General features: G+C 44.9%; 8 protein-coding genes and 1 non-coding gene across 9 annotated transcripts; 3 read left to right on the top strand and 6 right to left on the bottom strand.

The window, feature by feature from the left end:
• Positions 1–69: 69 nt before the first annotated feature.
• ARP2 (LALA0S12e00760g1_1) lies at positions 70–1,366 on the top strand (the record flags this gene model as incomplete). The annotated part of the gene is made up of 2 exons (XM_022774221.1): positions 70–91; positions 213–1,366. 2 exons carry the CDS (start codon positions 70–72, stop codon positions 1,364–1,366), a joined length of 1,176 nt encoding a protein of 391 aa, XP_022630727.1.
• A 174-nt stretch (positions 1,367–1,540) lies between these two features.
• MPS1 (LALA0S12e00738g1_1) lies at positions 1,541–4,006 on the bottom strand (the record flags this gene model as incomplete). The annotated part of the gene is made up of 1 exon (XM_022774210.1): positions 1,541–4,006. The coding sequence occupies one exon, from the start codon at positions 4,004–4,006 to the stop codon at positions 1,541–1,543; it is 2,466 nt and encodes an 821-aa protein (XP_022630726.1).
• A 518-nt stretch (positions 4,007–4,524) lies between these two features.
• On the top strand, positions 4,525–5,382 carry LALA0_S12e00716g (LALA0S12e00716g1_1; the record flags this gene model as incomplete). The annotated part of the gene is made up of 1 exon (XM_022774199.1): positions 4,525–5,382. The coding sequence occupies one exon, from the start codon at positions 4,525–4,527 to the stop codon at positions 5,380–5,382; it is 858 nt and encodes a 285-aa protein (XP_022630725.1).
• A 52-nt stretch (positions 5,383–5,434) lies between these two features.
• On the bottom strand, positions 5,435–6,352 carry ASF1 (LALA0S12e00694g1_1; the record flags this gene model as incomplete). The annotated part of the gene is made up of 1 exon (XM_022774188.1): positions 5,435–6,352. The coding sequence occupies one exon, from the start codon at positions 6,350–6,352 to the stop codon at positions 5,435–5,437; it is 918 nt and encodes a 305-aa protein (XP_022630724.1).
• A 334-nt stretch (positions 6,353–6,686) lies between these two features.
• Positions 6,687–7,880, bottom strand: LALA0_S12e00672g (LALA0S12e00672g1_1; the record flags this gene model as incomplete). The annotated part of the gene is made up of 1 exon (XM_022774177.1): positions 6,687–7,880. The coding sequence occupies one exon, from the start codon at positions 7,878–7,880 to the stop codon at positions 6,687–6,689; it is 1,194 nt and encodes a 397-aa protein (XP_022630723.1).
• Positions 7,881–8,034: 154 nt separating this feature from the next.
• Positions 8,035–8,106, bottom strand: LALA0_S12e00650r. Its single transcript has one exon. It is a non-coding gene; the product is annotated as a tRNA-Asp (tRNA).
• A 5,237-nt stretch (positions 8,107–13,343) lies between these two features.
• Positions 13,344–14,390, top strand: UTH1 (LALA0S12e00628g1_1; the record flags this gene model as incomplete). The annotated part of the gene is made up of 1 exon (XM_022774166.1): positions 13,344–14,390. One exon carries the CDS (start codon positions 13,344–13,346, stop codon positions 14,388–14,390), a length of 1,047 nt encoding a protein of 348 aa, XP_022630722.1.
• Positions 14,391–14,922: 532 nt separating this feature from the next.
• Positions 14,923–15,861, bottom strand: UCC1 (LALA0S12e00606g1_1; the record flags this gene model as incomplete). Its single annotated transcript, XM_022774154.1, has 1 exon — positions 14,923–15,861. One exon carries the CDS (start codon positions 15,859–15,861, stop codon positions 14,923–14,925), a length of 939 nt encoding a protein of 312 aa, XP_022630721.1.
• Positions 15,862–15,986: 125 nt separating this feature from the next.
• SHB17 (LALA0S12e00584g1_1) lies at positions 15,987–16,802 on the bottom strand (the record flags this gene model as incomplete). The annotated part of the gene is made up of 1 exon (XM_022774143.1): positions 15,987–16,802. One exon carries the CDS (start codon positions 16,800–16,802, stop codon positions 15,987–15,989), a length of 816 nt encoding a protein of 271 aa, XP_022630720.1.
• Positions 16,803–17,635: the final 833 nt, after the last annotated feature.

The raw sequence follows: 17,635 nt of genomic DNA, 5'->3' as shown, positions 1-17,635 counted from the left end.
GGGCATCGAGTTCAGTGAAGTGAAGGATCATAACGTTAATATCAACAAACAGATCGTCATTCATCCGCTATGGATCCAAGAAGTCCAATTGGTATGTTAAATTTACTTTAATGTCGCTGTGTTACAGCTTTGAACGGTTCATTTCCTAAAAAATGGCCAATTTTGAAGAGTTTTTGGAACAATGTGTACTGACATCAATTCGATACGTGTAGTTCTGGATCAAGGTACAGGTTTCGTCAAAATTGGTCGAGCCGGGGAAAATTTCCCCGACTATACATTTCCTTCAATTGTAGGAAGACCGATTTTGAGGGCTGAAGAGCGTGCGAATGTAAGCACACCTTTAAAGGATGTTATGATTGGTGACGAAGCCAGTGCAGTCCGTTCATACTTGCAAATATCATACCCGATGGAGAACGGGATAATAAAAAATTGGGCCGACATGGAACTTCTTTGGGATTACGCATTTTACGACCAAATGAAGCTTCCTTCGTTATCGGGAGGCAAAGTACTGCTTACGGAGCCACCCATGAACCCTGTCAAAAATAGGGAACAAATGTGTGAGGTAATGTTTGAAAAGTACGATTTTGGAGGCGTCTACGTGGCAATTCAGGCTGTGCTTGCCCTTTATGCCCAAGGCCTATCATCCGGTGTGGTTGTTGATTCCGGTGACGGTGTCACGCACATTGTGCCAGTGTACGAATCGGTGGTCCTCAATCATCTAACTAGAAGACTAGATGTGGCCGGACGAGACGTTACGAGACATTTGATAGATCTTCTTTCTCGCAGAGGTTACGCATTCAACAGAAGTGCTGATTTTGAGACAGTCCGTCAAATCAAAGAAAAATTAAGTTATGTGTCATACGATCTGGATCTAGATACTAAGCTGGCCAGAGAAACAACAACGTTGGTCGAAAATTACGAATTACCTGATGGAAGGGTCATAAAAGTAGGGTCTGAAAGATTCGAGGCACCTGAATGTTTATTTCAACCAAATTTGGTTGATGTAGAGCAGCCTGGTGTCGGAGAAATGTTGTTCAACACAATCCAAGCTGCTGACGTCGACATCAGAAGCGCACTCTACAGAGCCATAGTTCTTTCGGGGGGTTCAAGTATGTACCCGGGATTACCATCAAGGTTAGAAAAAGAACTAAAACAACTCTGGTTCACAAGAGTTCTCCGCAACGACCCATCCAGGTTAGAAAAGTTCAAAGTGAGAATAGAAGATCCTCCCAGAAGAAAGCATATGGTGTTCATCGGTGGTGCAGTTCTCGCGAACATCATGGCCGATAAAGATCACATGTGGTTAACGAAACAAGAGTGGCAAGAAATGGGCCCCGCTGCCATGTCAAAATTCGGTCCAAGATAGACACGTTACATCTGTTACCAGAGTTACACTCATTTTCGTCAATACGGTATGTAATGCAAAGACAATGCCCCCTGTGCTTCACATGAAATCTTGTAAGTTGTCTTGTTACCCAAAAAATTATTCCTTTTAAATATAATACAACCGCTAAACAAAAAGCTACGTCTGATTCTGTCATTAAAGCCTGAAATCACCTAATCTGCGCCAAACGTCGTCTGCTAGTTCCTCTATTCTATCTGTGGATAGTTCCCTCTGATTAAAACCGTACTTAACAGAGTTTTTGATCAGATCACGAATGAAAAAATGCGTAACGGCGACCGGATTTACAAATGGACCTCCTAATACCTCATCAACTGTCCATCTTTCACTGGGGCTTCTTTCCAAACATGCCTTCATGGTATCAATTGCAGTCTTTGGTACTATGTCACCGCTGGGGGTCTTTTCAGGGTACACTATTTTAATCTTAGGATTCATGATGGCCAACAGTCTATTTTGCCCTTGAAATCCACCGTAGGGCGGCCTTCCATATATCATTTGGTAGATTATACAGCCGCAGGACCAGATGTCCGAAGGCTTGCCCACCTTCCACTTATTTTGTTCCGAGGACTGATCTGAGGTAAAATTCATGGCCACTAGGGTTTCCGGGGCCATGTAATTAGGTGTCCCAAATTGTGTCTCTCGGTATATGTTCACAGTATGCTCAGGAACTGCGTTTGCAATGCCAAAATCGATTATCTTGAGAATGCCCTTTACAAACACAAAGTTTGCCGGCTTTAAATCTGAATGTACAATTCCAGCCTCGTGGACCACCTTCACGCATTTCAGCATTTCTTGAGAGTGGTATCTGACGAATTCAACATCCAAGTGCATGTCAGACCGTTGCGCCAATATTTGCGATAAATCATGATCGCCACACTCCATGACAACGTGTAAAACACCAGAATTCATTTCATGGTCTATAAGTCGGACCACGCGTGGTTTTGTTTCAAGTTTTTTCATCAATTCTATTTCTCCCCTGAATCCATCAAGACTGGCGTCATCAAACTCATCAAACGAAACTCTCTTCAAAGCGTACACCTTGTTATTTGCCGAGTTTCTGACTTTGTAAACTTTTGATGTACCACCTCTTCCTAGCAACTCCAATTTTTCGTATTCTGTCCCATTAATACATACGGTTGGCCTTTTCCTCTGTAGCTGCTCTGAACCTGCAGTCGACGGCTTGAGAGAAACATGGTTCGTAGAGGTTGCTGGCTCCACAATTTCAACGTGCTTCTTCGCATCTGTATTTGGGAAATTACGAGGCAAATCGATCTCTTCAGGTCGTTCAACAGATACGATGTGCTCCTTGTTTGTGGTGGCCTGCAGATCCTCCATACGGCCATTTGCATGTTTGAGTTTCTTTAGTAAAGGCTGCTTAGTGCTGCTGCTGTTGATGTCAATGTTAGAAAGAACTTCTCGTTTCGGATAGTGGCTATTGCTGTTGTTGGGTGTCTTGATTATTCCATACTTTCCCTCTCGACTGATTTCGTCGTTTGCATCATCGAAAGCTTTTCGAGTAGTTGCAGCATCTAATGCAGGTGATGACAGAGCTTTAGATATGTTATTAGCTGGTCCTCCACTAACTTTCCTTCGTGGCTCCCTTTTCGTCAGTGAATGCTCTCGTTTTATAGGTTCGTTTTGTCTCAAGAACGGAGAGTTAGAAAGCGAAGCTGAAGCTGAAGCCGAAGCCAGACGACTTTGTATGGCGTCTTTGGTTAGACTGTTTTTCCTAAGTGCGACACTTCGGTTCTGGCCCTTTTGGCGCTCGAAATATGCCCTAGATATGTTTGGGAGTTCTGTTGTAGGTAAATTGTGTTTCTTGAGATATTGATATGGATTTAGTTCTCCAAATTCAATGTTTTCATATGTTGCGCTGGTATCCTTGTTACCATTCGTAGGTGGAAGCACAGATTGTTCAGAATCATGAAAAACGCTATAAGCGCTTCTGTTTTCAACTTTCGCCGGACTGTTTGTAAGTAACGGCTGAAAGCTATAGGAATCATCACCTATAGCGCTTCTATCTGGTGTAGTGTTAGAGGAAGATGCACGCTTTGCAGGTCCCAGAAGGCTCAAGCGAGAGGAAATGAATCTTCTGTTTCTTCTTCTAGTGCCTCTAGTCGATAGTTCATCTTTGAGAGTTTGTTGTAGATTTTTAAGCTTAGATGAACTTGGGCTTGCGTCGTTAAAAGTATAGGTTTTCCCGGAATCAGTCCGAGTTTGAGGAGGGTTAAAAGTAGTCATGCTTTGTTGGTTGTCTTTGAAGCTTCCAAGCATTGTGGAATCTGAATGGCCCTCAAAGTATGTTGTGGTGTGAGATCCAGGTGCGTTGAAGTAGGATCCTAGAGTGTCGTTGTTTTTCTTGTGAACTAGAGCACTTTCAGCTTGCAGTCGATGCTTAAAAATCTGGCGTCCTGGACCGATATTTTCCTTTTCACACACCAATGCAGATCCAAAATTACTCAGTTGTGGTGGACCAAACATATTTTCGTCATCTGAATCTTCTCTCAAAAGATTACTCGTTGCCAAATTTCGCGGGAGAGTTTGTAGTTCCCTCTTTCTCATCGGATGGGCAGGGTTGTCCGATCTCACAGATAAACCAGACATTTTGTGTTAGAATACCTCATAGATCAAACCAAGAAGTGTATATACTATCGAGCAGTTTTGCTGGTTTCCGCGAAAACTGTTGATAGCTTGATCAACGGAACTAACTAGCAACACAACCTTGATGGTAACTTTTGACACTGGTGAAGAAGTCTTTTGAATACTTGAGAGGTTTATAATACCACGGAAGAGTTGCAATTAACAGAAAGATGCCCTTTCACGGCTTCAACTGTTGAAGTTTGTCTTCTGGGGATAGATAAAGTTAGTTGTAGTTTACTAGAAAGTAAAGTAGTGTTTACAAACTCTATTGAGAAAAATATTGGGCGATGAGCATTAGAAAAAAGGTAACTTCGAACAGAGATTAGTATATATTTGAGCTCTTTTTAGACCTGGAATATACCGAGCGTACCTGAGAACTAGAACCTCCGACTCTCCTTCACTTTCAAGAGTTCCGAAACGACAGGTTTATTCAAGATTGACCCAGTTTAAGAATTGATGGCATCTCCTAGGATAGATCTTAGATGAGCTTGTCTGCCGACTTTCTTTCCGACAGCGACTCTGATAACGAACGTGACTATTCATACGTGAGGCCTACGCTAGCGCGGAAAAAAGTTCAAAGGAACGAAAAGCTAGAGGTTTCTAGTTTCAAAGAACATGGTCAATTGATTTATCCGACACAGGATAGAGATAATCTAGAATCACCCAAGCTAGTTCTGCCGGTAAAAGCTCGATATAATTATGACTTCGAGGTTTTAGAGAAGGAGCAGCGTATGGGTAGACCGGAAGAAGTGATTGACAAAACATCAACTCGTGAAACATATGCATTGGACGAGCCCCATGAGTGTCTCTCGGACCCTTCTGAAGGGCTGCCGAGAATCAAATCCCCAAAAAAAGGCGGACAGGATTTAACATTTGAGTATGGGACTCCCGTAGACGGATATAGGTTCGTAGGCAGCAGAACCGATTACGCAACATTCATTAGATCAACAGAACCATCATCATCCACACAAAGTCAAGCCTGCTCTGAGGAGGATCTATCGAGAGACATCAGCTTTGATCAAAAGTCTCAATCTGGTAAGACCTTGGACATCTCTTTGTACATGAATCGTGACAGCGCTAAGTTAAGAATACCAGTTGAGGGAGCGCCTTTTTTGGATGATGTCAAGATTGAGAGCATCGAAGAATCTAGGATTAGTCGTTTTCTTGAAAAGTGCGCTGTTCACCAGGAACAGGTATTACGAGAGCTTTTGAAACAGGAGAGAATTGCTTGGCATCCCGATAAGGCTCAAAGATCAAATGACGAAGCAAAGTCGCAGAACTTGATCAAGGTCACCAGAATTTTCCAGGCGATAAATAGCTTATGGGAGAAAACTCAATAAAATTGAAATTGAAAGAATAGCTCGACTGTATTCTCTTTCTGCGTTGTATCGCTCAGGGTTCCGGCTCTGAAGCACTTGCAGTTGTAGTATCCTGTGGGGTGGGAACCGTTTCCACAGTGGGTTCTTTATCTGCCTCTTCCTCCCTACCATCTTCGTCATCGTCCACCTCTTCTTCGTCGACCAAATCGATTTCTTCATCGTCTTCATCGTTCTCCAGATCGATTTCTTCAGCCTCTGCTTCATCTGAGTCTTTCAGCTTGCGTTTTTTACTTTCTGGTCCTTCTGGGTCTTCGACTTCAGATTGTGTTGCGTCTTTGTTGCTGTCCTTAGCTTTTTTGGCAGTATTGGTGTCATCGTCCTGTTCTGCTTCTTCTTCTACCTCTATATCGTCCTCCTCGTCCTCGTCCTCTTCTCCTTCTCCCTCTTCTTCTTCCTCCACTTCCTCGTCGTCTACATCTTCTGCTTCCATTTCAGGCTGCTCTGGAGGATACTCCTCGCCCTGTTCATTGTCCCATATAATATTGAATCTCGTTACTCTTGGTTTTTCAGCGAGGATGTTTCTAACTACCTGGTTAACCTGAACCTTAGCGGGTGGATTCTCTCTGAGCTCTTCATTGTCGTATTCATTGTTCACGTAGTATCCAACACGGACAAATTCTCGGCCGTCATACGAGCAACTCAGAAGAATCACCGTTACACTTACCAATTCACTTGCTGGGATGAGCTCTGGTGATGGTGGATCGGCAGTAAACTGAAATTTGTTTACACCAACCGGCACAGGGCCTACCAAAATGGAATCAAGCTCTTGGTCGTGGTCCAAACTACGAGACGACCCGACATACGTGAGTTTCCACTCCAAATCCTTTTTCAAGGGCTCTAAACACTCAAAGGTGATCTCAAATTCGTAAGGGTCAGCAAACTTGGCTGGGTTATTGAGCACATTGATCCCTAACAATGAAACGATTGACATGATCTATACCGAATTCAGGAGTAAGGAAAGGTTCGTTGGTTCTTGACCGTGAAACGATGCCAGACTGCTTATTGGTGAATGAAGTTTACGTGTTTTTTAACTAAGAACGCGTCAAAATTCACAACTCATTAGAAACGGTGTTTGTAACGTGATTGGCAAGTTGAGGTGAATATGCTCTCCTTTGATCGTGGGTCGAGCCCGGCTGATAGCTTGAACGATCTAGGCAGCGACTGAGGTGTATAGTGTTAAATTACGTGGCCATATAATTTGCGTAGGCTCTTTGTTTTTATAAAAATAATGCCTTGAAAGTGGCATCGAGAATAACTACAAAATACTAGACCATTTGGCTGAGAATGCCTTCCTGTTCGAAAGAAAGTACCCTTCGACTGTTTCGTTTTGAAGAGGACATTGAGTTGTATTTGTCTCTCTTTGGTGTCTGCGGGAGGGAGACGTAGAAAGGGTCTGAGGTTTCCGTGTTAGAGGATGTGGGAGCCTGTAGAGCCGCCAGATCAACGCTCTTGGGTCTGAGACTAGTGTAGGATAGCATGCTCGTACGGTGTTGTGAATCTTGTAGGTTTTTGAAGCTCTCGCCCTGCGAGATTATGAACTGGTCTCTTGACAAAAGCACCACCCCGCATATTAGACTAACTACTCCTGTGAGTACCACACCCAAGATTTTTGACAAAGATTGTTCTTGGTCGTTGAAAAACACTATCCCGTTGAAGATGTTGACAAGGTTGTAGATGCAAAAGACCAATGGGTATAGGATGGACGTCGAAAGGTGTCGCAGACCGGTATTGAGAAGAAATAGCTGTGTTAGTGATAGCGAGACGAAAACAGCTACCAGAATCCAGAATGACGAGTTGAAGAGATCTGCTGAGCCGTGCATCACAGCGTGGGTCACTACGTCCGAAACAGATTTAGCCATGAGCAACGAATGTGCGGACCATATGCCGCTACAACAGCCGTAACTGATGCCCTTGACAAACGTGGGGAGCGCCTGTGAATTGTACCAGGTGAGCGCCAGTACCACGCCCACCAGTGCATTGGTGCTGACGAACCAGCGTCTGAAAAGCGAGGCCTGGGCCAATTTCCACAGTTCTGCGAGAGAATGGGTTATAGAGTGCGAGGACGAGGACGAAACTCCCACTACGCCAATGACCATGCCGCCTGCGACGATCAGAAGCGTTGCCAAAGGTGTGCGCCACGAAGAATGCTCTTTGAGCACGTATCGCGCTGCCAGTGAGTTGAACAAAAGGCCACAACTTTGCAGCGGGGCCAACACGATCAATGGTAACGTGGCAATCTGCACCGTACTCCCGACAATGTTGGCCAGCAAAAACAGTCCGAGTCCCAGTTGCCACGTAGTGTTCCTATACAGTGATCGGCCAGGTCGTTCTTCATTTGCGACGAGTGCAACGTGTGTAACGCTGGCCTTTCTTTGAAGCGTCAAACCAAGCGACTGTGTCGCTGAAGACACCACGCCCACTACTATTCCAATGCAGACGATAGTGGAAGCATTAGCCATTTGGTTAGTATACGGTGTGACACCGTATTTTGCCAGCTTTTGTTTGACAGGTTCGGTTTGAGTGAACCCTGAGTAGTCAAGCGACAAGAATTTATATTGGTATATGTTTGAATGCTGTTGCCAGTAGAATGAGCCACGAAAAATAAAAAAATTACTCCGCGACGGGGAATTGAACCCCGGTCCCGGGCGCGACAAGCCCGAATTCTAGCCACTAAACTATCGCGGATAGGAAATACATGTGAATGGAGTTTGAAAAACGTGGGTATACCAGATTGACAGTATCACGAGCAAACCCTTGAGGGATCCACTCAAGATGAGAAACATTGAATCTAAGATTCATCGGATGGCTTGCGCATATTCTGGATCACTGCTTATAATGGTACTTAGCGGGTTTCAATGACTCTGGTGCAAATTAGTGTTTTCTTATGCATTCCACTAGTTGAATTAAGTTCTGGTCTTGATATAGTGTCGTGAAATACCGCTTATGTTGCCAGCTTAACAGAGGTTTACAAGAAAGAGGAGGGATCAATGGATAAAGACGTTTTTGAGTGCACCAGTTGCGAACTAAAAATTGGGAATAGAGCTAACCAAGGGATCTCGCTGCCTTTTTGAACTGAATATAATAAGACTCCAAACACTCGTTCGTCTTCTAGTCGATCTACTTAGCTCGTAGGATAGCGGTGGCATGAGCGAGATGAGATGCTTTGCTCTGTGGGTTACGTGACACCACTAAGTTGAGTGATATGGTCGAGCAACAAGGGAACTACAGGATAATAATGATGCTGCGTGGTGGAAATTGAACGTTGCATTAAGTCAAGAGACTGGTATTTGTCACGAAAAAAAAATCGTGGCATCCACTGGAACTACCTGAAACGACTTTCCCGGGCAGTGTACGTTCAGATCTTCCCACCAAGACCAAGATCGTAGCGATTTTGTAAGAAGTAGTAGTCTGCACGGTCGGACTCCCCACAATCTTTTTCGTCCCATATGACGTCGTCATCATCATCATCATCTTCATACCTTTGGAAGTCTGGATATATCCCCAGTTCAGCAAAGCCTACAAACCCTCGGTTGCAGTAATCATCGTGCGACGGTGAGTATTCGTAACTGTCGTGTATTGCGACGACGATCGTAGGATTTACCTCTTGGCACCCGACTAGAAAAGTCATTTCATCCCGTTCCAGGGAGTTCACATGCGGGTTGACATGAACCAAGCCGTACTCGTCTAGATAGATATCGATGTTGAAATCAAGCGCGCTTGAACAGTTCATAAATTGTGACACAAACGCATCGTACTCTGCTTGCAGAGTGCGATTATACGCTGCTGTCAAACTGAGAAGTAGCCAACTTAATGTTAATGAGAAAAAGAGAACCATTACGTTATGCTCGGTGCTAGACAGTCGGAGAAGAGAATGGATTTAACAATGGTTTACAAGATCATGAATCTGATGTAAGAAGCGTCTGACCATCGCACAGTTTATACTTATTCTCTCTCTTGTTTCACTGCTGTTTCACTGCCGTCACAGGATTGGCAGTGCGTCGCAATGTGATACCAGATGCCATAAATTGTGCGATGAGCTGGAAACAAGACTGAAGGCGACCACTGCATACGCAACTATAGCCTCAAGCCTACGGGTATCGATGGCAACAAAAACCGCTAGACGCTGATATTCAGATCCCATGACGTGTTTTCTCATTCGTCTCGATTAAAAGTTGGATCCAACCTCATTTTCCTCGCCGAGCCGATGCCCCACCATTGATGTGCTGTGATCACTGCTTGTAGTGCAAGATGAATGCAAGTCATTATCTGAGCAATACTCGAAATTCTCAGCACCATCATACCTCAAAAGCTAAACCTGTTCTCCAAAACTCTATTGCTGGTGAAAAACAATTTTCGACATAAGCAGTCGAGGATTTCGTGTCGTGCGATGGAGTGGCCAGCAAATGTTCTCAGCGGGTATATGTGGTCGCATGACCAAAGTCTGGCCGTTTGGTCATGAGAGGCGGTTGCGAAATAACGTCCAAGCGGAGAAAAAGACACATCCCATATAGGATGATTGTGGCCCTTATAGCTGAGAGAGATGAAAGATGGCTGGGTGGAAACCGGCTTTGGTTTTTGAGCCGATGGTCCAAAATCGTAGCACTTTTCCTTGATGGGTTTTTGAGTATTTTTTCACTCTACCAAGGCTTCAGGGTTTCCAGCTGTTGCTGTTAGCAGTGGTCAGAAATTAATGGTTCAACTTCTGGTGTCTCATGTCCAGAAACGTGCAGCTCATCTTCGATACTGAAGGTGTCTTTGAAAGTCTTGGAAATTATTTGCAATAACTTGTTATGCATCGTTCAGCCAGCTCCGCCTTTGAAAAGCCGCATTTAACTGTTTTAGCTTCCGTCTAACAAAACGTGAGCACGCTAATAATTAGCGTCCTTGTAGGCAATAGTCAACCACATTCCCTAGTTTAGGATGTGAACTTGGCACTGCATTGAGTAACTTGTTCAATGTTTCCTCACGAGGTAATTCTGTCGGTCCAGTGCGCTAACGGACACTATTTGCACGTTCAACGCCTTCATAGTGCCAACTAATAGTCATGTGGCAGTCGATTCCGTCAATATTGGAGCATTGAAAGTTCTTGGAGCTCGTGAGAAAAGCGGTGTGTGCTATTTCACAGTGCCAACTTTGCATCAAGCTGATGTTTATAGTAATATTTCCAATCCGGCTTGACAAAGGGTGAAGTTCAGGACAAAACAAGAACGGTAAGCTCCAGGTCTGCGAGTTGTGTCAGTTTTCAAGAACAGGCAAGCATAATGTTTTTTCGAAGGGTTTGAATGAATCAAAAACTACTCGATTCAATACCTAGATTCATCTATCTAAGTATCACAGCGCTTTTGGAGCCTTTTCGAGATTCTTGTGCATTGCAATATTGTTTGACCCATTGTTCAAGGTAATGCTGTTCAAAACAATCGAAACAGTGGTGGAAAGACATAAGAGGAAGAAAAGACACTTCGGGATGCGTGAACCGTTTACATTTCCAGATTAAAAAGCTGACTTTGCGGTGTTGACTAAAGGATGAGCACGGACTGGGGACGAGTAGGAGTAGAATCGCGAGTGTCCGTGTTGAATGACGGTTAGCAGCATTATTCAACTCCAGCGGTAAAATGGAGCTATATCTTGCAAAAAGGTGAAATACCACCTCTTTACTTGTGTCCGAAGGTAATTAGCAGGCAGTCGGGTGCTGTAGCGTGGAATATCAAACCAGAAAGCTTCGTGGCTTGTTTGAAGAGGAGACATGCACTCGAATCAAAACGCAGATTGTACCACCATAAAGGGGATGAAGCTACTTATGAGTAGCTGAAAGAAAACGATGCTTCAACCATTGGGGAGAGGTTTGCGAAAAAACAAGAATTTCTAGTCGGCAGAAGAAACTGGCTAAGATGAAGTCTGAACTTTTTCTCGGTGAACACTGGAAAGTCTATCGTCAAACACACCGAAAGAAGATTAGTATCCCAGGTTGAGGTGTACAGTAATCTGCCGCCGGATGATAGGTTATTGGGGGTGGAAGACGATTTTAATGGGAAAGATGTCGAATTCTGACGAGGAGGGCAGGGCGTCTCTTTTTCGGATCAGAAAGCAAGGGGAGGTGCAATGGGTTAGCGGTACCAGATCGATTATATATATTAATAACAAAGACGACAGCGTTTGTCCTGGATCAGAAGCAAGGGGATTTGAATGCGTAATCCAAAGCGTGAGCGGCACGTGATCCATTACATATCAACCACAAATTATCAAATCAAATTCAAGTTCCTACTAAATAGGGTGGTGAAGCCTATTCTCAAGGCTATGTGACCGATGTTCTTAGCGAGCATCTGCGCGATGCCCATCATAGTGGTATGTTGTGTCTACCCGTGATAACTAATCCGCTCGTTTGATATGCTTACGAGTCTGGATATGGTCCGCGTACAACACGATTTCGGACGCTCAGGGCCAGACACCACTACGTATAAAATGATCGATCCACCAGTCTACAACAAGGACTCTTAATCTCTGGTCTATTACCAGGTCCATTACTCCTACCGTGTCTACTCGTCCTCGAACGGCGTCCACAGCGGCGTTTCGCCACTGCCATCCCAAATCAGGTGACCTTTTCCAAAAAGAAATGAAATCTAAGCAGATATTCAATTTCCGCACCTCACACGGCACAGACCTGGCCACAGAGCAGATATGCGAAACACCACTAACAGCGTGATGATGGTGGTGGTGGTGTGTTTGACGTTTCAGAGAAAATAGCCCGATGAGGCAAAACTACCACGCTACAACTAGGAAACACAAACAGCTGTTTGATGCACATTTGAAGCCGTAATGGAGAGTTCACTGCACTATGTGGTTTGCTTTGCTGTGGTTTGTCTCTCTTTGCTACACTCTGCCTTACTCTGCCTCACTCTGCCTCACTCTGCCTCACTCTGCCTCACTCTGCCTCAGCCTCTAAGTCCGTAGCCTCACTCTTGCTACATGGTGACACATGGAAATCTCTACTAAAAGTCCAGGCCTTGCCTTCCATCTCACCCAAACCGAGCACCGGCTACCGATCCGGAAAAGATCAAGCGTACGGCACACCCGCGTATGACGCTCTTCGAGCCTCTCACTGGCCTTCCCACTAATCTTCTCCACTAGCTTCTCCGCTAACTTCTCCGCTAGCTTCTAACACCCATTGTGTCATGCACACTTCCTTCGCCTTCTTCTTATTCTTTTTCTTTTTCATTTCGTCTCGCATGCCGAGACTGGGCAAAAAAGAAATCCTCGAGCGTTCTGCGTCGTTTTCGCGCGTTGGTGTGACGACGCCGCGCGTCGCTTGCCCAATGGGGCAACGCCACGGTTACCCGCTCCAATCATGTTTCCCGATCCGGCAACGCCGGATCGATCTGCCACACCGTGCAACCGAGTCCAGGCCCTGTATGTCCCAATCGGGCTTTTTGGTGAAAAATCGGATCCTCGCGAGTATAAAAGAAAACAGTATGAGACGGTGTGGAGAAGTTTGGACAGTTCTGTTCTGTTGGTACGGTTTGAAGAAAGTTCTTAAGGACCTAAAGACACCACATCACACAAAAACCCCGTTTTTCAGATTCGCAGACTAAACACAGCTTATCCACGCTAGTCGCAAACTCTCCAAAACTCCCACATTCACTTAAAGCTTTTACGCCAGGTTATCTTACCGTTACCTTCATTTTCCGCTTTCGTTTTCGTTTTCGTTTTCGTTTTCGACCTAAGTTTGTTTAATCTACTAAACAAACTACCACACTCCTTTTGGCGCTCGAAACACACACCAAACCCACATACCCAAGGTATATTTCGATTGATTGATTGATCATTCCGTACGTCAAATCATCTCATCGAAACACCCAAAAAAAAAAGTTTACACGTGACCAAAAATACACTTTTAGTCACTCATCCCCACATCCACACACCGCATAATGTTGGCTCATCTCGCAATCATTTCTGCTTCGCTTCTAGCAGCACCACTCGCAATTGCAGCTCCTGCTGCTGCTGTTCACCACCACGATCGTCGTGACGCTGTCACCGTGGTCCAGTACGTCGACAGCAACGGTAACCCTATCAGCAGTGGTTCCGGCGCTGCCACCAGCTCCGCTGCCGCTCCTTCCTCTTCTGCTGCTCCTTCCTCATCCTCTTCTTCTGCTCCTTCTTCTTCTTCTTCTTCTTCCTCTGGCTCCTCGTCTTCCGGCTCGTTCCAAGACGGTACCATAAAGTGCTCCGATTTCCCCTCCGGAAACGGTGTTGTTGAGCTTTCTTGGGTCGGTCTAGGAGGATGGGCCTCTGTTATGGCCCAGGACGGTAGCACCTCTCAAACTTGTCAGGACGGCTTCTTCTGCTCGTACGCTTGCGAGCCTGGTATGTCCAAGACCCAGTGGCCATCCAACCAGCCTTCTGACGGCAGATCTGTCGGTGGTCTTGAATGTCGTAACGGCTACCTATACCGTTCCAACCAGAACTCCAACAACTTGTGTGAACAAGGAACTGGAAGCGCTAACGCTGTCAACAACAAGGACTCCCAGATTGCTATGTGTCGTACCGACTACCCTGGTTCCGAAAACATGGTCATTCCAACCGTGGTTGGCGCCAACTCCCAGCAGCCCGTCTCGGTTGTCGATGAAGACTCCTACTACACCTGGGGTGGCAAGAAGACTTCTTCTCAATACTACGTCAACAACGCCGGCGTCAGCCAAGAAGACGGTTGTGTTTGGGGTACTGATGGCTCTGGTGTTGGTAACTGGGCACCTGTTGTCTTGGGTGCCGGTCACACTAACGGTAACACATACTTGTCCATCATTCCTAACCCAAACAACAAGACTCCTCCAAACTTCAACGTCAAGATCGAAGCCACTGATGGCTCCTCTGTCAATGGCCAATGTTCGTACGAAAACGGTCAATACACGGGATCTGGTTCTGACGGGTGTACTGTCACAGTTACTTCTGGTTCAGCCAACTTCGTCTTTTACTAAACTGTTCAAGATAGAACAAGTTCGAAGGGCATAAAACACCCACGCGCATATTTGTTACGTGATACCCATCTCATTTCCTATTTTCTGGAGTGAGATTTTTTCTTTTTGGCGAGAAGGAAGTTTATGAGCGTGTGATTTGTACAAATAGTCACACTGCTTTCCTGACCTCGCGTGTGTTATTACAATGAGATCATTAACTCGATTTTCAACTGGCTAAGTTATCCTTCTACCCAACCTCTCTATTATGGTTCTTTCGTTAATGGGATTTATCGCCTAAGGCGTTTTTTTACTAGTACATACGTTTAGATTTTAACAGTTTTCATCGGTAATTGTGTCATTTTGATAATGGCTATTGTGTGCTTGGTACTGGTCTCCATATGCATGATTTGTTGTGCGTACATGAGTTGTAGATTGGGTGACAGCTGCCACTAGCGATTCCGCAAAAGCTACAAGGTCTGGTTTCTCTGTTGATCGCAACACGGGGTGAAAGACTAGGGTTTACCACGCCGCTTTGCTTCGTCTCAGGATCGGACTAAGTGTCTATCATAGAACAATCTCTTAAACGCGGAAACCAAACACTTTTCAAGTCGTTGTGCGACCCTGAATCTTTCGGAAAGCGGTAGACAAAGTTGAACTCAGCTTCTTTGGTAGATGCGGTGTTGTTTATATTCACAAATTTCTCATCCCAGTGCATCCTCTCAGCACTCAAAAGCTTTTCGGTCGGATTGAAGATTTCCATCTCACGCGTACTAAACAAAAGCCAGCTTTTTGCGTTTTGAAAAGGCGTGGTATCTACTGCCTCCAAAACGACATTAGTTGCGTTAGTGATGGAAACCCCCATATGCACCACTTGTAGAGAAGTAGCGGATTTTGGTATTTCAAAGTCACCACCGTACAGACAATACATTCCAGGAACTTTACACCAGTCATTAAGAACCAATGGTAGATCTCGCAACAGTAATGGGTCTGTACAGTCCGGCTGCCCGTAAATGGCCACCCTTATGGAGCCGAAAAACCCGCCATCCGTTACCTTTTTGCACCACAGGTTGCATGGATACTTTCTACCACTCTCCAACTCCATTGGACAGTAATACTCCGTTTTAACATCATGCGATAAGTTCATCTCACGACTTTCGCATTCCATGGCAAAGAACCTGGGATTTCGGAACAAAACGCTGTAAATGATTTGCCAAGAATCTGACATAAAGGGAATGTTGCTCAGTTCATCTCCGTAGCTCAAACTATTTCTCGCATTGATCCTTCGAGCAGCCCCTCTTTCTTTATCCAAAGTCTCAATATAACGACATACACCGTTTTGTAGTCGGATCCAGTAAGCTTTTGGCTTCAATTTCAAGCAGTGCTCCTTATAAAAGCGGTTGCTCAGACGGTACCATTCTGTGTTCAAGAAAGCCAATTGCAAATGTGACTTTAGTAGTTCTAGTTTGATCTCGACAGGCAGTTCATTCAGCATCCTATGTCACAGTATGGAAGATTTCGACTATAAAGTAGGAAACGGGAACTTCAAATCAGTCAACGTATATAGTAGTATTTATCAAATACAGAAAATAAGGCCTACTAAACCAAAGTTTTCCTTAGCTACTTAGCAGTTGACCCGTGCTGAGATTCCTCCTCTGGAGGACACACAAAGGCACCGGCCAAAGCCAGCGCTGGCTCGTCAATGTTGTGATGCGCATATGACAAAACACCAATACCACCAGCGTCAAGTAGGAAACTTGGGTTATCAACAAGATGACGGTAAGATTTCAACGAAATGAAGGGCACGGTATCGTCTTGGTAAGTGGGTGGCTGGGGCTCTTGGCCGTCGCATTGTTTCTCTTCGCCCATTCTCAACCAAAGACCTGCAAAGTAACGTAGAGCATGACCGTGGGCGAATACCATGATGTCTGAAGCGATTCCTTCTTCTTGGTGTTTCCTGTGCAGATTCTGGATCCGGCCAATGACTCGCGAAAGTCTGAGTCCGATTTGCTCGGTCGTTTCGCCGTTTTCACAACCGTCTCTCCAGATATTCCAGGGTCTGTTCTGGTCCAAATTGCGTGATTTACGCAATTGCACGATCTGCTCGGTCAAAAGACCTTCATAGTCACCGTATTCCCATTCTCTAAGGTCCTCATCGACCACCACCCGAATATTGGTTCTTTGCTCCTCGGTCAAGTTCTCTAAAATGAGTTCTACTGTCTTTTTGGCTCTGATTCTGGGAGACGTAAAAATGTAAGTGATTTGGTTGGGGTCGATAAACTTGTTGCGAAATATCGATTCACCTGTTCTCTTCATCTGGCCCACACCATATTCAGTTAATGGTAGGTCCGTGAGTCCTGTGTATTGGCCAGATTTGGACCATTCGGTTTGTCCGTGACGAACAATGATGCAGCGAGGTGTTGGTGCTTTCGCCATGCTGGAATAAACTATGCTCGCTAGAGACCTTGAAAAAGAAGAGCCGTTGGTTCAAAGGCTTTGTTTGCGGGACAATATGCTTTTATAGAGATGATCCGAGGTGCTTTCCCGGAACGATTCTCGCCGCTTCCCAGCTGTTTAATATGGTAAGGGCCGAAAACTCACCACGTGAGGGTCAAATAGCTTCGATGGGAACTGTCTGTCGCTTATGAGATAGTGCGAGACATGTTGAAAGAGTTGTTACTTGATTGCTCGGGGTGAGTTGAGAGCTCTGTAGCATTTTGTTAGACAGTTCACATCAAGTTTTGGTGCAATCGGAAGCATTTTGAGCAAGTTTGAGCCAAAGCAAGAGCATCGGAGGGTTTCATCTGAGGTATGAATGGAATTATAAGATAGAGAACGTTTGTAGCGTAGTTCCATGGTGTGGTGCCGTTTTTCGAATTTTGGGTACGATACGGCGGAGTAAAGGTCGTTAAAGGGCAAATAGAGAACATTAAAAAAAAAACAAACGAATGCTAAGCTGAAAGGTATCGCTTTGTGATTAAGGATAGCATTGATGTTTTCGTCGAATTTTTTGAGAGGGTTCAGCACTGGATGACAGGATTTCGCAAAGATATTAAAGCAGCGAGAATATATGCCATGGAAGGAAAACAATAGAGTCAAAAGGTTGCAAACATTCATTGAAACAGTTGGAACTTGAAGATGACTGTGATTGAATTTGACTATGCTTATACTAGGGTTTATCGTGTGAGAAACGAGTTTGAAACCTGCACGTGACCCAGCGTCAGCGACAAAGGAAATAAAAGTGATGAACGCGCGGTTTGTACAACACT

The sequence above is a fragment of the Lachancea lanzarotensis genome, scaffold LALA0S12, assembly GCF_000938715.1.
Source record: "Lachancea lanzarotensis genome assembly LALA0, scaffold LALA0S12, whole genome shotgun sequence".
NCBI classification, from domain to species: domain Eukaryota; kingdom Fungi; phylum Ascomycota; class Saccharomycetes; order Saccharomycetales; family Saccharomycetaceae; genus Lachancea; species Lachancea lanzarotensis.
This window is presented reverse-complemented; position numbering and strand designations above follow the sequence as displayed.